General features: G+C 37.9%; 1 protein-coding gene across 1 annotated transcript in view; it reads right to left on the bottom strand.

The window, feature by feature from the left end:
* SNTG2 (syntrophin gamma 2) overlaps nucleotides 1–22316 on the bottom strand; it is a 295545-nt gene that overhangs the window by 63905 nt on the left and 209324 nt on the right. The window contains exon 13 of the mRNA XM_078851956.1: nucleotides 5792–5863. Within this exon, the coding sequence (XP_078708082.1) occupies nucleotides 5792–5863 (72 nt within the window). The remainder of the gene's footprint in view (nucleotides 1–5791; nucleotides 5864–22316) is intronic.

Genomic DNA, 22316 nt, shown 5'->3' on the forward strand with positions numbered 1-22316 from the left:
TTATAATTGGGTTTCACTCTGCTAAACTCATGGGAATGCAGTAATTTATTACAGGCTAATGCTAGAAATGACAATATGGTGTGGCAGAGGTCCTCCAGAGCAACACGTGCTGTTCTGAAACTGGAGGGAGTGAAGAGATACCCTGCAATCAATACAGGGAATAACAGGATCTCCTTACAATGAAGATTTTAGTGAACTAAAATACTTCATTATAAGAAGTTTTCAAATACTTCAGTTGATTATTGTTTGATAAATATACAGAGAAAAGCAAAACTAGGTTTGAAGGCTACTATTAATTCCCATCTTCATTTTAAAAAAAATTATAAGGACGTTCTATAATTAAATCCCCAAATGGCATTTGAAAACATTTTCTTTACCAGTTTCAGATCATCTTAATGCTCTTGATTTCTCATCTATTTCTTTATTTCTGTTTGTTGACATGGAAGATGGGAAGAGTAGACAGGTGTCTGCAGTCAGGATCACATTTTTCTGAGGTGATCTTGGCTGAAATATTTTTTTTTTATTCCCACTGCGCCTCCCTCCAAGACTCCAGGTTACGGTGGGGGAGAATACCCAAGTTCTAGCAAGTTTTGGGCAGGGGGAAGTCCCAAAATGGAAATAATAACCACGTCCCATTTCACATCTCTCCTATTTTACAGAAAATCTATTTTATAAATGTTTTAGAGATTTTTAATTTTTTTTATCAGGACTATTACTACCTGCATTCCCTCATATGTAATGGTAGCTTTGTTAGTTATGAGTAACTGTACAGAATTCAAAGGGAGAGACACATTAAAACAAGAAGGCAAGATTTGGGTTTAAAGGACACTAGTGAAAATCAGGATACTTCTCTACATGAGTTAGTGAAATTGCAATATATGGGTAGGGGGGAAAAACTAACTGGGCTCAGACTTCAACACACACACACACACACCCCATAACTGGGATCAGACTTCAAAATATCCTAAAATAGCATCAGTATACATAAAAATGTAAGCTTTAAAGTCTGGAATCTCAGGACCTTCCAGTTATAGAAGCAAATGTTGTGTGTCTCATAGGACACCAGGAATTTCCCCTTTTCAATAGTAAAGAGCACTGCACTCCATCCTCTACGTACTTTTCTTACAGTCCAAAAAGGATAGACAGCTGTCCCTAATAGGGCAGATAGGATTTTCTTTTGCGTTGGAGAATCACTAGCAAGCATAAGACTGGCATAAGTTAATTCTGTGCCACCTGCTGCTGCCAACCCCTGGAGTAGTGGACATTCTGGAGGCTGTCAGAGGCACAGGGAGGCACAACCAGAGCTCCAGTGATTCTGTGAGCGGAACAGCCCCCGGGGCCATTCTAGCTATTGAAACAGAGACCTGAAGCTGTTGAAACTGACCTCCAGCTGCTCCTCGGGATTGGAAATTTGGGGGAGAGGGAGAGGAGTAGAGAAGAAATATGCCTCTGTCTTCTCCTTCTGTGCCTGAGAATTTGGTCCCCTGGTTGTAGCTCTGCAGAGTCATGAGATATTGGGTGTTAAACTTCTAACTGCTGCAGAACTTAATATTGTCTGTCATGGGCGTTAGGCCAGTGTAAGTTTTATTAGTGTGGGGGGTGTAATTGCACATTTAATGGGATAGAAGGAAACATTTGGTCTAAAAAAGAGAAGGCTGAGATGGGACCTGACAACAGTCTTCAAATATGTTAAGGGTTTTTAATAGATATTTAGGTCAGAAGGGACCATTATGATCATCTAGTCTGACCTCCTGCACAACGCAGGCCACAGAATTTCACCCAACACTCCTGCAAAAAACCTGTTATAATGAGGACGGTGATCAATTGTTCTTCACATCCATTGAGGATTGGGCAAGAAGTAATCAGCTTAGCACGCAGTAAGGGAGATATAGGTTGGATATTAGCAAACAGTTTCTAACTATGATGATATTTTAACACTGGAAAAATTTATCTACAAAATTGTGGAATCCCATCATTGAAGGTTTTTAACATATTAGAAAAACACCTGTTAGGGATGGTCTAGGTTTACTAAATCCTGCCTCTAGAGTAGGTTGGATGACCTCTTGAGGTCCCTTCCAGCCCTACTTTTCTATAATTCTATGATTTTCAGGGTGGGTTGAATTTTAACCAATGTCTATTTGATGCTGATGTTCAGTGGTATGAATTTTCAGTAATAGGAAAAGTGCAGGAAAGAGAAATGTGTGGGTTAAATTAAATAAATCACGTTATTTCATTTAAATATATGGTTATCACCACTACATAAGTGATATGACTGTATGTATGTAAATGTATGTATTGAATGACACCACACCTGTGTACACTAAAATATACACAAAAGCATCCATACCCTGTAGAAAAATAGTCTCCAAAGGCACATTTAGCTTCTGGGTTTAGATAGGACATTTAAAGTTAGGCAAGCATCCAATGTCTTGAGAATGGACTTTAAAAACTATTTACTAACTTACTTTCTATCTGCAACAACAACACAACTGTGCTAATTACAACTGGCTTCTGAAATCTTTTAAAAAAATCTTTTCTAACACAGTAGTTTCTCTAGTGAAATCTGGGTCTTAGAGGCTATAATTGAGAAATTTTAATCTCTTCCAGAAATTAAGGTTTTTTCCATTTTAATTAATTTGCTCTAAATTTCTATCATTATCATTTATACTGAAGTGTCAACAGAAAGGAGGTTAAAGTGTTGTAGTTGAGCTTTTGTGTTTTAGATAATGTATTCACCAAGACTGACAATTAAGCATTCATTTATTAAAATGTCAAGAACATTAAGAGTCGAGTCTAAGATAGTTTATTTCCCACTTTTTTTTTAATGAAAAAGCAACCATAGAATTTGCTGTAAGGATAGATCATCCTTGAAATTAACCTTGCCAGAATAGTAAAAGAAGGACTGAGCATCAAATTAGCAATGGTAATAGTCTGATGAGAAAGAAAACACCTCTTTTTAAAAGGCACCAGGAGTATCTACATCAGAAGCATGCAAACATTTTAGCCTGAATGTGTTTGAGAAGAGGACAAGGAGACAGAATCAATACTTTGGGGCAGATTCTCTGCCTTATTTTGCTACCACTGTGCTGTTCAGATGGTACAAAGGCAGCAAAAGCCACCCACCATGGAGACAGAGTTGCATTAAAGCAATACAGGCCCCTAGACATACCCCCACATAGCTGTGCTCCTCCAGGCCCTGCCCAACCCCACTCCCGAATTGTTGCCTTGCTCACTACTTGAAGTGATAGTGACAGGAAACCCCTCCCGCCTTCCCACACTGGCTAGGGCAGCAGCATGGGGCTCTCCCTCCTACCAAGAGTGGCAGCAGCTCTTCTCTTTCCATCTTCAACAGACCAGGTTAGAGAGTATCTGCTTGGGTAGGTGGGCTTGGACTCCAGCACTCTGTCTTTGGTGATACACAAAGTACTTATTTGGGGTGGCATCAGCAGAGCCCTTCAGAGCAGTGGGGGCTTGGAGTTGACACCCCACTGTGATGCATGTGAACATTCTAGCCAGAATATGAGTAATGGCCCAGGCTGTGATTCATGGAAGCACGCAAGGGCATGTGACCAGCTCATGTAATAGTGGATTCCATCTTGTGCCTGTACTTTTCCACTAACTGTGCTGGACACTTTACTTGGAACACTGAAGTTCCCTCCAAGTGGCAGAAGCTATAAAAGGGGGAAGCAACATTATCACTTGGCCTCACTCTCCCCATAACTGAACAGCTAAAAACATCTCAAAGACTGGACTGAGGAGATGGTCCCAGGCTGAAGAGATTTGAGCCTGTGTATGGAAGATTGATTGACTGTTTGTACCATCAGAGAGAGACACTACTTGATTAAAATCCTGTCTAGTGTATAGAACTTAGATTGTGATTTTGTTTTATTTTTAGGTAACCAATTTTGATCTGTACGCTATTACTTACAATTACTTAAAATCTATCTTTCTGTAGTTAATAAATCTGTTTTATATTTTTTACTTAAAACAGTGCGTTGGTTGAAGTGCAAACGGAAATCTCCTCAGGAACCAGGGCTGGTGCATTGTCCTCTCCACAGTGAAGGAGGGGCGGTTTCATAAATAAATTTAAATGGGTCAGGCTTTTGACCAGGGCAAGATGGTACAGCTCTGGGGTCCTAGGTTGGAAAGCTGGGGGGAACTGGCTGAATCCTTTCTATTGTTGGTTCATGAGTGGCTGTGTGAGAGCAAGACCTGGGGAGGATTGCAGTTTATCCCAGTCTCAGAAGGGTGAGAGAGGGCCCAGATTGGTATGCCAGAGGGCCTAGCGGTACCCCAGCTCCAGGTTGCACCATCACATGCAGTCCCCAGTGGGCACAGAACTAGTGAAGCATGCTGCTATACCTTCCTGCCCACAGCCTCCAGTACAGAGGGCACATAAGTGATGGAGTGGAGCATCATGGACAGGGAGTGTAAGTGGGAGGAACGTGATGCTCTTTGGCGAGCCCCAGCTGTCACACAGGCCATTGGAGATAAAGCCTGCTGGTACAAGTTTGACCAGTCTCCATGATGCTCTAAACTGGCCTGGGACAGATAAAATGGTTGTTGGATCTCAGATTATCTGAATTTTCCCCTCTCCTAGGCTTCCTTGAGTGACTGTGTTGGGAGGAGGAGCCATCCTTTGCTAGGCACTCCACTACACTAGGCAAAGTTAGTTGAGCTCCTAATCTGATTCCTCCTGCCCCTGGGGATTTGCCCCCAGCAGGTAAGCAGACAATGAAGCAACAGCACGTGGTGGATTGGGGAAATGCTGAGCAGCTGATCAGAGCACATGCAGCTCACATCAGAGCTGCTCCATGGGCTGCAGGAGAAGTGATGCCTCTGTCTACCTCCCTATATTGACTGATTCAGAGACTTCTATTTAAAAACCACACGGTATGGCTCAGGGAACACATATAGTCAGATATAAATTCTCTTCTTAACACAGTCAGCTTGGAGGGCCACATATGGGATACCAGTGATTCATACTGGATACCAGTGATTTCTCTTTGGACAGTAAGGATAACATCTGCCTGTCTACCCAGCCATTCCTAATGCACCCAACTCCTCTTTTAACAAAAGAGTTTTTAAAGGGGGAAAACATGTAAAAGTCAATTATTGTTTTACAAAAACGCAACAACCCAGTTACTTTGCCTAGTGCAAAACTAAATAAATAATATTAAAAAAAGAGACGTTACATGATACATGAAAAGAGATGTTACATGAACTGCATTGCTCTTTGTAAAGATAGGACTACATTCTGAATTGTAATGGCTGTTTATTACTTGTAATCTAGTGCACCACTAATATGTAGCAATGAACTGAATTTTAAATTCATTGCTACACAAATTACACCCAAAATACAGTCAGATTAGACTAACATTCTAAACTACACGTTAACATCACTGTTTTAATTAAAGGTAAATATTTCTTTTTAAAAAATGGCTCATAAAATGGTTTTCTCCCACTAAAAAGTTATAAGATACAGACTTCATTATGGATAGTTGTTTTATTCATTGTTTATATGGCAGGAACTAATACTAATATTTCTTCAGATTGGAAATATTTTAGAAATGTGCTCACTACAGAGATGATCCAAATTCTAAGTTATCTAATATTTATGCAGGAAATAGTTACAGATTAAGAACTGGTTTTATAGCAATAGATTAACTATTTGTGGGCTGGTCCCTGCTAAATCAAATTAAGCTGAGTCTATCATTTATATTGTTAAATGTTAGGAAATTGTAAGCTACCTTGGTTAAATGATGTAGTCTATAATTCTCAGAAGACCTACCTTGTGAACTTTAAATAGAACCTCACAGAGGTGATAGATTTTTTCAGCTCGTACCCAGTCTAGTGTGCTTACCTGTAATACCAAAAACAAAAAACAAAAATACCACACCATTAAAAGGACATGTTTTTTTATGGCAAGGATTTAAAACATTTTAAGAGATTTCACTAATGATTGTTATGTTGGATGGTTTAATCAAATGCCAACCAGTTTCAATTAATGTATTAACCTAGTATCCGATATTAAGGAAAGAGCTCCTAATAGCATCCTGCTTTCATTAGTGCAGTATCCACAGTATTCTTACAATTAAAATTGTAATGATTTGTTGTATTCTTACTTTAGCATGAATGAAACCCCTTAAAATCTCTGTTGTAAGGCAAATCAGTATTGTTTATTTTATAGCATGCTTAGCCAAATAACTGTCTCAGGCCCTCATTCATGAAGGTACAGGTCTACCATGAGTAAATCTGATTGACATCAATGGAACCAGTGAAGTTCTTACAGACAGGCCTGTACTTAAGCAACTTACTGAATCAGGGCCTTAATTTGCATGTTAGAAACTGAAAGGAACAACTAAGTTTTTATAATAGATATAACTGAAAGGAAATCCAGTCATATAATTGTTTCTTATGGCGTGTCTACATGGCCCTGTAGTGCAGAATTTGGAAGTGTGAGTTGAAGCACATACTAAAGTGTTCCATTGAAACTGCCCCATGTAGAGCCAGCTAGCACAAGCTAAAAGGTACCACATTCGTGTTAGTGTAGTCCTGTTTCAAAAAACACTATATTGCCTTTTAGTTTGTACTTCAGAGCATGCTGCCAAGCCATGTAGACAAGCCTGTGGTAATCATAGGATCATAGAATATCAGGGCTGGAAGGGACCTCAGGAGGTCATCTAGTCTAACACCCTGCTCAAAGCAGGACCAATCCCCAACTAAATCATGCAATAATACTACCCAGTAATAGTAACATACACTGAGGTGGAGTTTTTTGTCTTTTGGTTTTGACCCTGTGTTCTGTTGACACTGTAAGACAGAAAAATTTGCCAACTTGCAGTGATATTGGGAGGGGTTTTTTTAAGCCCCAACTCTGAGAGTCAGATGATTACATGAGAACCTCTGCTCTCATTTTTTAAAAGAGAGCAAGCCTCTAGTCCATGTACAAGAAGGCAAAAATGAGAACCTTCAAGGTTCTTAAACACAAAGCAAATAAAAAAATCCAACTTTTTTTTTTAAAAAATCACGCGATACGCCCAATCTGATGATTTTTTAAGGCCCAGTTCTTGGCATAATTGACATTATTGTCAGATGGCCATCTTAATTGGAACTAACAAGCAGCACTGTTGACTGTCTCAAAACCGATCTGAGAACTGAGTTACACTTTCATCCCTCATAGGAGGATTTCTGGTTTGAGGTTAAGGAACATTGGAAGGGAATCTAGTATTGCTCCTGTCCATGCTGTATCTATTCTGTAGGTAGAGGGACTCATCTTCTAGGGTTCTCTATTTGACACTTTTCACAATTTAAATATTAATAAAAAATAACTTCCATACACTGCATGAAAAAACACTGCTTACATAATTATTTTGTAGCAGTTTTATCAGCAGTTCTTCAGGAGCAATAAAGCTCAAGGAATATTACTTAATATTTATTTGTCAATTTGAAATCTAGCATAATTAGTTTTTAACAAAATTAATTAAAAGCAATTTTTGATATCACATCTGTCCCTGAGCCCCTTTATAAAAAGCATGTTATTTTAGAATCACTTTAGCTCACGAAAGCTTATGCTCTAATAAATTGGTTAGTCTCTAAGGTGCCACTAGTACTCCTTTTCTTTTTCCTAATTTTAAAACAATTTCAAGTCTCTTCTTTCACATGCACCAAATATTGACTTTAAGCTTTTCCTTTACTACTGTTAGAAGCCAGCAATAACACAGGAACAGCGGTGACTAGAAGTTACTGTTGAATCTGATTGTGAAGGTAATATTACACAGAACATATTTTCAGTGAGCCAAATACTGCCGCTCCTTGCTTAGTCCTTATTTATAGGAAAGTTCCATTGTCTTTGATGGAGGCTTGAATAAGGAGTGACTAAAGACTACAGGATTTGGCCTAAAATAACTGCTTTATTAGGTGACTTTCATGCTTCTCACAGAACAGCTCTCTACACCATAAACTAATGGTTGACTCATTACTTCTTATCAAGTCACTGGAAGGAAAAGAATCTTCTCCTGAAAAATTAGAGCTAGGAGAATCCTTAGTTCTTGTTAGTGGTCAGAGGAAAAAAATAAGTATGAGAATCTATTTATGGGTTTAGTGGATTTCCATTTATTTCCCCAGACTCCTACCTAGCTGCTGCTGAATGGCAGTTGCATTTGCCTATGTCTTTTGCTTTGGTTCTTAAGATTAAACAGTTATGAAGAAACATCATGTCACAGAACAAAAGTTATGCAGAAAATATTAAGGGGACTACAGCTACAATAGTGTATTATAGTCTAATCCTAATCCAAACCCCGCTGAAGTACATGGAAAGAGTCATTAACCTCAGTGACCTTTAGCTCAGGTTCTGGAAACCCTCATTGCCAGACAAATATTTACAATCTGGAGTGTATTCAGAAAAAAAACAAATATTAGGGAGTTTGTGGGACAGATTTAGGAGGAAAGAATAAATGGTTGTAATATGCTATACGGAAGCTTTGCTAATGTGATAACTAAGCAGAAGTACAGTAGAGATCAGGAATTGTATGAAGGATACAGATACAAAGGATGAAATCCTGACCCCACTGAAGTCAATGGTATAATATCCAGTTGATTTCAATGGGTGTAGGATTTTGCTGAAAGGAGAGATAGAATTATTTAGCATTTCAACCAAATGTAATTGGTTAAAAGGGAAAAATAGCTTTACATCAAGTAATATTCCTGCAGTGAGCTGTTCTAACCTGTGGTAAAGAGATGGTAAAAGCCCCGAGACTTGGAATTAGGGCTGCGAAGCGATTAAAAAAATTAAATGTGTTTAATCGCAGTTTTAATTACACCGTTAAACAATAAGAGAATACCATTCATTTAAATATTTTTGATGTTTTGTACATTTTCAAATATATTTAATTCAATTATAACACAGAATACAAAGTGCACAGTGCTCACTTTATATTTATTTTTATTACAAATATTTGCCCTGTAATAAACAAAAGAAATTGTACTTTTCAATTCACCTAATGCAAGTACTGTAGTGCAATCTCTTTATCATGAAAATTGAATTAACAAATGTAGAATTATGTACAAAAATAACTGCATTCAAAAATAAAACAAAATAAAACTTTAGAGCCTAGAAGTCCACTCAATCCTACTTCTTGTTCAGCCAAGCGCTCAGAAGAGCAAGTTTGCATACATTTGCAGGAGATAATGCTGCCTGTTTCTTGTTTACAATGTCACCTGAAAGTGAGAACGGGCATTCACATGGCACTGTTGTAGTTGGCTTCAAAAGATATTTACATGCCATATGCACTCAAGATTCACATGTCCCTTCATGCTTCAACCACCATTCCAAAAGACGTACGTCCAAGTTGATGACGGGTTGTGCTTGATAAAAATCCAAAGCAGTGTGGACCGACACATGTTCGCTTTCATCATATGAGTCAGATGCCACCAGCAGAAGGTTGATTTTCTTTTTTTGGTGGTTCAGGTTCTGTAGTTTCCACATCAGAGTGTTGCTCTTATAAGACTTCTGAAAGCATGCTCCACACATCGTCCCTCTCAGATGTTGGAAGGAACTTCAGATTCTTAACCCTTGGGTCAAATGCTGTAGCTATCTTTAGAAATCTCACATTGATACCTTCTTTGCATTTTATTAAATCTGCAGTGAAAGTGTTCTTAAAATGAACAATGTGTGTTGGATCACCATCCGAGCCTGCTATAACATGAAATATATGGCACAATGCAGGTAAAACAGAGCAGGAGACATAGAATTCACCCCAAAGGAGTTAAGTCACAAATTTCATTAAGATATTATTTTCTTAACGAGTGTCATCAGCATGAATGCACATCCTCTGCAATGGTGGCCGAAGCATGAAGGGGCATACAAATGTTTAGCATATCTGGCAAGTAAATACCTTGCAATGCTGGCTACAAAAGTGCCATGCAAACGCCTTTTCTCACTTTCAGGTGTCATTGTGAATAAGAAGTGGGCAGCATTATCGCCTATAAATGTAAACAAACTTGTTTCTCTTAGGCCATGTCTATACTACCCGCTGAATTGGCAGGTAGTGATCGATCTATCGGGGATCAATTTATCGTGTCTAGTGTAGACGTGATAAATCGATCCCGGATCGCTCTGCTGTTGACTCTGGAACTCCACCACAGCGAGAGGCGGAAGCCAAGTCGACAGGGGAGCAGCCGCCATTGATCCCGTGCCGCGAGGATGCGAAGTAAGTGATTCTAAGTCTATCTAAGATACGTCGACTTCAGCTATACTATTCTCATAGCTGAAGTTGCGTATCTTAGATCGATACCCCTCCCAGTGTAGACCAGGCCTTAGCGATTGGCTGAACAAGAAGTAGGACTGAGTGGATTTATAGGCTCTAAAGTTTTACACTGTTTTGTTTTTGAGTGCAGTTGTGTAACAAAAAGTCTAAATTTGTAAGTTGCACTTTCATGATAAAGAGATTGCACTACAGTACTTGTGTGAGGTTAACTGAAAAATACTATTTCTTTTTAATGTTATTTTTACAGTGCAAATATTTGTAATAAAGAAATATAAAGTGAGCACTGTAACCTTGTTGTAATTGAAATCAATATATTTGAAAATGTAGAAAAACATCCAAAATATTTCATAAATTTCAATTGGCATTCTATTGTTTAACAGTGCAATTAAACCTGTGATTAATGGCGATTAATTTTTTTTGAGTTAATTGCAGGAGTTAACTGTGATTAATTAACAGCTCTCCTTGGGACATTTAAAACTAAACCAGATACTAAAAAATGTACAATAGTCTTGCACTAGTAGGGAGATGGAGTAAAATTAATAACTAACTTTATGATTCAGACACAGGATTTAGTTGTCTGTTTAGGCACTCATGGTTAAGACTGTGCCCTAAAATAGAGTGTGACTTCAATCTCAGGACATCACTTTGGTTCTTGTATAATTACAATTAGTAATACTTAGCATTAAATAATGCTTTTCATATTCAAATCACTGTGCCTGCACTCATTAAATTATGCATAATTTTTCCCTTTAATTTCTTTGCAAGGAGGAACACAGATAAATTACAGTCTGTTGGTGTTTAATTGTTTCTATTACTTCAAAAATAAGGTTGCACTTATTTTTCAATTAAAGGAAATATGAAAAAAATAGACCAGTTAGGTACTCACAGTCTTACAGAAATCACTTCAGTGCTACTTTCTTAATCATATTGTAAAGGTATTACGGAATTATGGAGATGCCATGTATCTCCAAAATTAAGGTTGCATTAAGAATTACACTTGAAACAGGGATGAAACTATATGCTCTCTCTCTTTCTCACTCTCAAAATAAAAAAATAAATAAATAAACAGAACAGTGTTTACTATTCAAATTTGCAGTGCTTACTTTGAGTAGAGTACTGTACACTTGTTGTAAACTTTTACTCTGAACATAACATCATCTAATTTATTTTGTGTTAGTAACTTTTGATGAAGAATGAGTTGAACAAGGTATTTTGGCAGGACAAGCCACCTGAGGCAGAACTGACAGAGGAGGCATTCTTTTTCAAAAGGACAGCCCTACAGCTCTGACAGGTATGACCTCGGGCTTCACCAGATGAGTTATAAGTTCCCAGAGTTTGTATCCTAGTTCTTGGGAAGTCTGCAGAAGAGAGTCTGCTCTCCTGTAGAAGTGCTAAAGTTTGCTGGAGGAGAATAATCCTCCTGTGAAAAGCTTAAGGTGTTAGGAGTAAAATCCTGTCTTGGCCTTCCTGGAATCTCTAGAAAGCCCCTTTTTGCCCAATTACCCACAATCTAATGCCTCCCCAACTCTCACCATTGCTGCCCTATACACCTACACAACTCCATCTAATTTCAGCTTGTAAACTATAAAAATGTTTTATGTCTGTATTTTGCAAGCACGGCAGTTTAGATGAATTGTTCGCAAAAAAAAAAAAAACCCAACAACAAACAAACAAACAAAAAACTTCTGGGGCAGCAACATAGATTGTACCTCTAGGGTAGCCCTTTGAGGTGAGGTTGGGCACCTCTCTCATCCCAGACATCCCTCTCTGGCTGTAGGTTTCACTGTAGCACAGGTTTGGAGTGCAGACAGGAGACCACACCCCACAAGTTTTAGGCAGGCAGCTTTCCCAGGGGTGTGACCATGCTCCAAAAGAAAGGAAAAGGCAAACAGAATAATCCTGCAGCCCACAATCCATGCTCACCCCAGTGTTCCTTACAAGGAAAAAGGTAAATAGTCTTTGTCAAGGGGCATAGGGAACCTGTCCCACCACAGGTAGTGATAATGGGACAGTAGATGAGAGACAGAAGGTGTCTGACCAAGACTTAAAGTAGGTTGAAGGTCCTGGGAGAGACTGGTTGTGGAGTAATGCCAGAGAAACTAGGGAAATGGGGAAACAGTCATACTTGCTCAGTTTAAAACCTTATACTCATAACTGATGCTCTAGCTTCTTTCCCCAGTGCTGAAGTCTTTTTTAGTCTGCCAAGCTCGCATAGCTTTTCATGAAGTTTTGAGTAGCACACAGAAGAAGTTAAGGTGTTGGTTATAGCTGTTTGTACTGGGAATGCAGAGTTTGATTATTTGGCTGCTCTGCAGCACCAGTGCCAGCTAGCCCCTCTCTCCAGCCCTGAACTTTCAGCCCCCATATTTCCATGTCTTTTTTTTATCCTGCTACATTAAAAAAAAAACTAGGAAATAATAATATAAACCCCTATATTAAGGTAGCTCAAGAGAATTTCCTACAATGCAAACAATAAAAAGCAAGGAAATCACAAGTTAATTCACACCAAATTCGAAACCAGCCTCCAAATATTAGCTCTCTAGCACCTGAGCACCCAACCTGCCAACATATTAATACTGTCTCCACGACAACCTCTATAAATTCAAAAATTTTGTCAATTTCAATGCCAAAATACAAAGAGTCGAAAATCACAGTGCAAAGGATTTGGGGGATTTTTTCATGTGGGTTTATATAATATAAGCTAAATTCTCCCATGTGTTACAAAAGTGAAAATCCACAGATTTCAATACTTTTTTGTTTTCAATGGACTTGCATCGGTGGAAATGAGAGGGGAGAATTTGGCTCGGAATGTTAACAATTGTAAATTTATGTGCTGGTTACTTTACCTTACTTAACTCTTTTTGAATACAAGATTCCCCCCACTGATGACATTTGGACTCTCTTTTGTAAACTAGAAATCAATGAATAGCTTCTTTCATGTAAGCTTTTGGGATAAACACATTACAGCACAACTATAAATTCCCACTGTTATCCTTGATAAAGGCCCTTGTTGAGCTGAAATGTCAGCTCTTTCCTGAATCTTCACCACTGAATGAAAGACAAACTAAAAATCTGAAAATTACTTTATTTCTGTTACAATACTGGCAACTTGATATTCCTGAACCTTAGCAGCACTCTCTTTACACAGGTGAGTTACTGGTTATCATTAAATATAGAGGGTGAAATCCGTGTTGCACGAAAGTGTTTTGTCACTGACTTCAATTGGGCCAGGATTTCATCCTGTATGGTGCATGCGGATGAAATCTGGAAGACTAACGAGGTCACAATTGTTGCAATATTTGTAGATGATGAACAGCATATTATTTTTCTGGTTGTATTTTATCATTCGGATTAAATACGAATGATACTTATTTTTGCCTTTTAAAATTTTCTTTCAACATAGACTAACAGAATATGTTTGTTTATATTAAGTATGTTTAAACTTCCTATTTTGTTTGCTTAGTGCTCTTAAGCTTCTCAGTCACAGTAAATGGTTTCAACAGGTTACAGATGGGTTGTGCTTGCTGCAGTTAATTACCATTTATATCATATTGAACTATTCAAAAAGAGAACCTTGATGGTGAAACTAATACAAAAGCTTAAAGGTAATGTTACTAGCTGATAAATGTAAAGATTAATACAAAATTGCTAGAGAGTTAAATATTATTCACATAATTTTTAGTTCCACTAGACTCCATTTTCAATACAAAATCACTCCATTTATCTTCTTTAAAATATTCTATTGTATCATTAAACTTTACAAAACAATCCATCAATAATAAACTGTCTATTGGATTAAAGTGCATACGTGAAAGGAAAGTTATTAAATATTTTAATGAGAAATAACATTGGCAGTTACTATTAATCAATAATATTATGTGGCAAAACTCATGCCAAAAAAGATGACAAGCAGATTATATGATACTGATGTGCAGGGACTGAAATGCCTGGCCCCAGGGCTACCTTCCAATAACGAAAATACCTGCAAGCAATTAGAGAAGCCAGAGTAGGTGTGATATTGGGTATGCAAGACTATGATTTTATGTTAAAGTTCCTTTTTAGATGTGAGACCTGGCTTTCTCTTGAAATACTTGCTGCCTTCTACAACAACTTGTGGTGCTTCTCCTGTGGACCACCACTTTTGTTATATTACCTTATACCCCACATTCACTCCATTCACTCTCCATCTTTACAGTCTTTTCAGTACAGATGTGCTAAAATCTCTCTCAGCCTGGCTGTCTTAATGCCTCAAAAACTAATGAATCACTCTGTAGCATAGCAAATCCAGAATTCAGACTGATTTCAGCCCGTTTTTGTCTATTGCTGCTCATGCACATGTTCTGAGATGCCCATACTTCACCATAGGGCCAAACTGAATGCTAGAGAGAAGGAATTGTATTACTGTCCCTGAACCCTGAATTGTCACTTCTTGTTCTTTTCTTTTTAAAATCTCTACAAAGCATAAAGAGGGGCAGGAGTGGGTGCCATAATAGAAAGAAATCTTGTTTTAAAACTGATTGGGAAGATGGGAGTACATCACAAAGAGGAAGTGAGGTGAATTCATTTTATTATTAAAATAAGCTTTCCTTGCAAAATAATGTTAACAATAGGAGGGGTCCTCTGCTTTTGTCCCCCATCTTTATATTACTGGGATGTACCATGCAACCTTTGATCTTGTATAGCTGGGAACTGGGGTACTGCCTTATAAAAATGGAACCTTTCCAGCATCCCTTAATTATAACTGGGCTCTTAAAATTTTTCTAAAGTAAACAAAATTAAAATGAATTAAAAACAATTAGAAGTGGAAACTACCTAATAATAGCACATAGAGCATATTGTGTAATCACATTTCTTTGGTGTTTTATTTACATATTATAAGGTCTAAATAGCAAGAACTCAGACAGAGTCAATCAGCTATAGTAAAAAACCATACTTTTTAGCCCTTAATTATTCTCTTGAGCCAACCATGACTACAGAGAAATTGTCAAGTCTTATAATTTCCAGTGCCTTGAAGGTTCCCCTCCCACACTTGAGAGACCTCTTTGGTAACATTCATGGTACCAGATATATTTTTAACTACTTTTTGTAAAGGCAGAATAAAACTTGTTATCTGTAAACTGTCAGATTTTGTCCTGAACCCCAATAAAACAGCCCTTCAAATGACCTGACGGGCATATCAAGTCATATAGACATTTTAGTCCCAGGAGCAAAATCTATTGGAGAGTTCACTGAAAGCTAAATACATCTCTATTGTAAGCCCATTTGTGTTATCTTCTGACAAATGTTGACATTTTAATACAACCACTGTATTAATCAGATTTTAAACCAATTTTCCTCTATCTAATGCCTTTTCAGGACATTAAATTATTATGGTAAATTTCCTAATTATGGCAGGGTACCTAGACTAAAACATTTTGATTTTAATAATAAAATTCAAAAGGTTTCAATCCGGCCTCCATTTGTGCCCAGGCAACTTTGTGTTTACACATGGTTAAGTATTCTCTTTAATAAACATATGTAGGTGACTGATTTTGTCTCGTCTATGGACAAGTGTTTGGCTTTGTACTGGTAAATTCTATCACATGCCTGTGCAAAAGAAAGAACCCAGCAGCAACAGGTGATGGTGATTGAAACACACAAGAGAAAAGTATGCATGAACAAATGCAAGACACTTTTGGAAAATGTGGCTCTGAGGCTCAAACAAGTGCAAGTTCATGAGATTTTTTCCAGCATCAGAGAAATCCAATAATACTACTTGCAGTATTAGGGAACAAAGACAGAAGATGCATGTTGGAAAATCTATGATGATCACTCAATCTTTGTTTATGCTCTAGGAATTAGAATCCCCAAGGTCTGTACTTCATAGTCTATTGCATACAACTTGTTCTCTGGTGATATTGTTGTAAGCAAGTCTGCTTATTTTAGATATTGATTTTTATGTCTAAACCTGACCATTTTTTGCAAACTGTTATGTTGACCATGTAGGGACAATATCTGATAACACACATTGACATTACCATGGCCACACTGTAGCACTCCTGGATGAATAATATATAGGGCTGTTGATTAATCGCAGTTAACTCATGAGATTAACTAAAAAAAATTAATTGCGATTAATTGCACTGTTAAACAATAGAATACCAATTGAAATTTATTAAATATTTTTGGATGTTTTCCTACATTTTCAAATATATTGATTTATATTTCAACACAGAATGCAAAGTGTACTTACTTTATATTTATTTTTGATTACAAGCATTTGCACCATAAAAAAAGAAAAGAAATATTATTTTTCAATTCACCTTATACAAATACACCGGACCCTCGCTAGAACGCGGGGTTTGGGATCCATGGGCCGCACCGCGTTAACGCGGGGACCACATTATAACAGGGGCTGTGTTACCATGGATCCCAATTGAAATATTTAAATTTGGGATCTATCGCCACGACCGTGCTATATGCAAATCTGCGCTCTAGCGATGCACGCTCTAGCAAGGGTCCGCTGTACTGTAGTGCAATCTCTTTATCATGAAAGTGCCACTTACAAGTGTAGGGTTTTTTGTTACATAACTGCACTCAAAAACAAACCAATGTAAAACTTTTGAGCCCACAAGTCCACTCAGTTCTACTTCTTGTTCAGCCAATCGCTAAGAGAAACAAGTTTCAGAGGAACAGCCGTGTTAGTCTGTATTCGCAAAAAGAAAAGGAGTACTTGTGGCACCTTAGAGACTAACCAATTTATTTGAGCATGAGCTTTCGTGAGCTACAGCTCACTTCATCAGATGTTTACCGTGGAAACTGCAGCAGACTTTATATACACACAGAAATCATGAAACAATACCTCCTCCCACCCCACTGTCCTGCTGGTAATAGCTTATCTAAAGTGATCAACAGGTGGGCCATTTCCAGCACAAATCCAGGTTTTCTCACCCTCCACCCCCCCACACACAAATTCACTCTCCTGCTGGTGCTAGCCCATCCAAAGTGACAACTCTTTACATAATCAAGTCGGGCTATTTCCTGCATAGATCAAGGTTTTCTCACATCCCCCCCACCCCCATACACACACAAACTCACTCTCCTGCTGGTAATAGCTCATCTAAACTGACCATTCTCCAGGTTTAAATCCAAGTTAAACCAGAACATCTGGGGGGGGGGGTAGGAAAAAACAAGAGGAAACAGGCTACCTTGCATAATGACTTAGCCACTCCCAGTCTCTATTTAAGCCTAAATTAATAGTATCCAATTTGCAAATGAATTCCAATTCAGCAGTTTCTCGCTGGAGTCTGGATTTGAAGTTTTTTTGTTTTAAGATAGCGACCTTCATGTCTGTGATTGCGTGACCAGAGAGATTGAAGTGTTCTCCGACTGGTTTATGAATGTTATAATTCTTGACATCTGATTTGTGTCCATTTATTCTTTTACGTAGAGACTGTCCAGTTTGACCAATGTACATGGCAGAGGGGCATTGCTGGCACATGATGGCATAGATCACATTGGTGGATGTGCAGGTGAACGAGCCTCTGATAGTGTGGCTGATGTTATTAGGCCCTGTGATGGTGTCCCCTGAATAGATATGTGGGCACAATTGGCAACGGGCTTTGTTGCAAGGATAAGTTCCTGGGTTAGTGGTTCTGTTGTGTGGTATGTGGTTGTTGGTGAGTATTTGCTTCAGGTTGCGGGGCTGTCTGTAGGCAAGGACTGGCCTGTCTCCCAAGACTTGTGAGAGTGTTGGGTCATCCTTTAGGATAGGTTGTAGATCCTTAATAATGCGTTGGAGGGGTTTTAGTTGGGGGCTGAAGGTGACGTCACCTTCAGCCCCCAACTAAAACCCCTCCAACGCATTATTAAGGATCTACAACCTATCCTAAAGGATGACCCAACACTCTCACAAGTCTTGGGAGACAGGCCAGTCCTTGCCTACAGACAGCCCCGCAACCTGAAGCAAATACTCACCAACAACCACATACCACACAACAGAACCACTAACCCAGGAACTTATCCTTGCAACAAAGCCCGTTGCCAATTGTGCCCACATATCTATTCAGGGGACACCATCACAGGGCCTAATAACATCAGCCACACTATCAGAGGCTCGTTCACCTGCACATCCACCAATGTGATCTATGCCATCATGTGCCAGCAATGCCCCTCTGCCATGTACATTGGTCAAACTGGACAGTCTCTACGTAAAAGAATAAATGGACACAAATCAGATGTCAAGAATTATAACATTCATAAACCAGTCGGAGAACACTTCAATCTCTCTGGTCACGCAATCACAGACATGAAGGTCGCTATCTTAAAACAAAAAAACTTCAAATCCAGACTCCAGCGAGAAACTGCTGAATTGGAATTCATTTGCAAATTGGATACTATTAATTTAGGCTTAAATAGAGACTGGGAGTGGCTAAGTCATTATGCAAGGTAGCCTGTTTCCTCTTGTTTTTTCCTACCCCCCCCCCCAGATGTTCTGGTTTAACTTGGATTTAAACCTGGAGAATGGTCAGTTTAGATGAGCTATTACCAGCAGGAGAGTGAGTTTGTGTGTGTATGGGGGTGGGGGGGATGTGAGAAAACCTTGATCTATGCAGGAAATAGCCCGACTTGATTATGTAAAGAGTTGTCACTTTGGATGGGCTAGCACCAGCAGGAGAGTGAATTTGTGTGTGGGGGGGTGGAGGGTGAGAAAACCTGGATTTGTGCTGGAAATGGCCCACCTGTTGATCACTTTAGATAAGCTATTACCAGCAGGACAGTGGGGTGGGAGGAGGTATTGTTTCATGATTTCTGTGTGTATATAAAGTCTGCTGCAGTTTCCACGGTAAACATCTGATGAAGTGAGCTGTAGCTCACGAAAGCTCATGCTCAAATAAATTGGTTAGTCTCTAAGGTGCCACAAGTACTCCTTTTCTTTTTAAGAGAAACAAGTTTGTTTATATTTACTGGAGACAATGCTGCCCACTTCATAATTCCAGTGTCACCTGAAAGTGAGAACAGGCATTCTCATGGCACTGTTGTACTTAGCATTGCAAGATATTTACGTGCCAGATGGCTATAATGTGTTAATTAAATTTGTGACTGAACTCCTAGGGGGAGAATTGCATGTCTCCTGCTCTGTTTTACCCACATTTTGCCATATATTTCATGTTATAGCTGTCTTGGATGATGACCTAGCACATGCTGTTCATTTTAAGAACACTTTCATTGCAAATTTGACAAAATGCAAAGAAGATACCAAAGTGAAATTTCTAAAGATAGCTACAGAACTTGACTGAAGATTTATGAATCTGAAGTGCCTTCCAAAATCTGAGAGAGATGAGGTGTGGAGTATGCTTTCAGAAGTCTTAAAAGAGCAACACTCTGATGTGGGAACTACAGAACTCGAACCACCAAAAAAGAAAATCAACAGTCTTCTGGTGGCATCTGACTCAGATGATGAAAATGAACATGTGTCGGTCTGCACTGCTTTGGATTGTTATCGAGCAGATCCCATCATCAGCATGGATGCATGTCTTCTGGAATGGTGGTTGAATGGTCCCATGTCCCATATGAAGGCACATATGAATCTTTAGTGCATCTGGCATGTAAATATCTTGCCATACTAGCTACAACAGTGCCATGTGGATGACTGTTCTGACTTTCAGGTGACATTGTAAACAAGAAGCAGGCAGCATTATCTTCTGCAAATGTAAACAAACTTGTTTTTCTGAGTGATTGGCTGAACAGGAAGTAGGACTGATTGGACTTGTAAGTTCTAATGTTTTACATTGTTTTATTTTTGAATGCAGTTATTTTTGTACATAAGTCTACATTTGTAAGTTCAGCTTTCATGATAAAGAGATTGCACTACAGTATTTGTATTAGGTGAATTGAAAAATACTATATCTTTTGTTTTTTACAATGCAAATATTTGTAATAAAAATAAATTTAAAGTGAGCACTGTACACTTTGTATTCTGTTTTGTAATTGAAATCAATATATTTGAAAATGTATAAAACATCCAAAAAAATTTAAATCAATGGTATTCTATTATTAACAGCACAATGAAACACGATTAGTTTTTTTAATCGTGCAATTAACCGCAAATAATCTTTTTAATTGCTTGACAGACCTAATAATAAGCAAAGCAAATATAAGAAGATTGATCAAAACTTTCAGTTATTTAAAGATTTTGCTGTGTAGGTACCAAACTAATCAAGGAATATAATTTTCCCTTTCCATGGATTTTTTTTTTCACAAGTCTGGACACAGTTCCTGAAATTTAGATAAGACCTTATCTTTCATACATTTTATCCATCAAGGTAGACAGTGTAGATGCTTAACTAAGGTAGCTATAATTCAACTTTCATAAACATGCTGATATTCATAAACAAAATTTCCTTTGACATATTCTTGCCAAGATGATGATCTGTCATTTGCAGAAACTATTTTAGCAGAGCAGAGCTCCACAGCGAGTAGCCTTTCAATTGCTAACCATCACTGGACCCGAACCTTTATGAAGTATTTCTTCTGAGTTCTGCTATGGGTTATTTTCATGAAAATATGTCAGCTCTGTTCAAATCCAAGTACGATTTACACTCCATTTACAGATAGGACTAGAACAAGAATAAAAACTGTAGTGGACATGCCTGATATAAATGAGCAATAAAGCTGTGAACAGGATCCTCAAGATTAAAGATAGTCATTTTATCAGATAGCCCGAATTTGCATATTTAAATCAAAATACACACTGTAACATAATTTTAAATATAAAGTGCTTGCCTGCTGATGTATAGCAGTACAGCATAACGGCAACGTGATTAAAATAGAACATAATAACTACCCTCCTAAAATTTAAGCAAACCAATCACAGGAATACATTTGTTTGTGGCACAACAGTTAATTGTTGTTGGAGTTATCTTAATGTTACACTCAGGATTTTCACTTTATATAGGCCATAAACAATAGGAATAATATTATTAGAGGGTTTTTTTTAAAAAAGCTATTAGAGTTGAGCCAAAGGGTCAAAGGGGAAATCCAAAATTGGAGTGGCACAGAGTTACACATTTTGGGGCCATTATACATGTAGAGGCCAGATGTGAAATTTGGATCTGGATCCAGGTTGAAATTGTGAACCTCCAGTGTTCGGGTTTGTTGGATCCTGCCACTTTCCAATTGCTTATTACTTTATTATTAATTATGATTATTATTACTTATACAACAATAAAAAAGTAATGGATATTTAGACTAAAGAAATAAACATTGTCTGAGAACCGCCCTATGAGTGAGTGGTAGAGCCACTCACATAACATGGCATTTGTGACATGAATAAAAAACAGAAAAACTGTTCATTGAGCTTTAGAATTTACCTATTTAGTCATTTATATCATACTCATTACTACAGTGTCTGATCAATGGGCATGAACATGACATTAATATAAGATGCCACCTTAGTTATCTTGTTTACTTTTTCACAGGGAGCAATACCACTACAGAAACTCTCCAGAAACATGGCAGTGAAGTAGATATATCAAGATAATGCGGGGAAAATGCTACAATACATTTATTCTCACTTATTTGATATCAGCAGAGAGCTGAATTTTGATAAATTAACTAGTTTATCTTCAATTTGTATCACTGAGATGAATAGTTTTAACTATATTGAATATTCCCCTTCTACAATAGGTCTGAAAGTCATAATTAAGATTCATAAAAGACTGTCATTGTGTGTTGTATTATTTATTGGCTTAATGTTTTCTTTCTGCTTTATTGTCTTTTAACTAGAAACAGATACAATAGGTTAACTGATTTAAATAGTAGTCTCTGAGCTGAGGTGTTTTTTAATTTACTTGCATTTGAGAGATCAGGATTTAATTTTAAATTGAGTCCTTCACATCTAGTTTTTGTTAACTCCAAATTAAGCAAAAGATTGGTACTTGGCCATTTTTGACCCCCTGATGGTACTAATGTAATAGGATCATTTGGCCTTGAACTGTAGCATAGCGCAAGAGGGACTGTGTTATTGATTGCTACTGTCTAAGGTTCATAAATCATCCTATCTCTCAC

This window comes from Lepidochelys kempii, chromosome 3, assembly GCF_965140285.1.
Source record: "Lepidochelys kempii isolate rLepKem1 chromosome 3, rLepKem1.hap1, whole genome shotgun sequence".
Taxonomy (NCBI): domain Eukaryota; kingdom Metazoa; phylum Chordata; order Testudines; family Cheloniidae; genus Lepidochelys; species Lepidochelys kempii.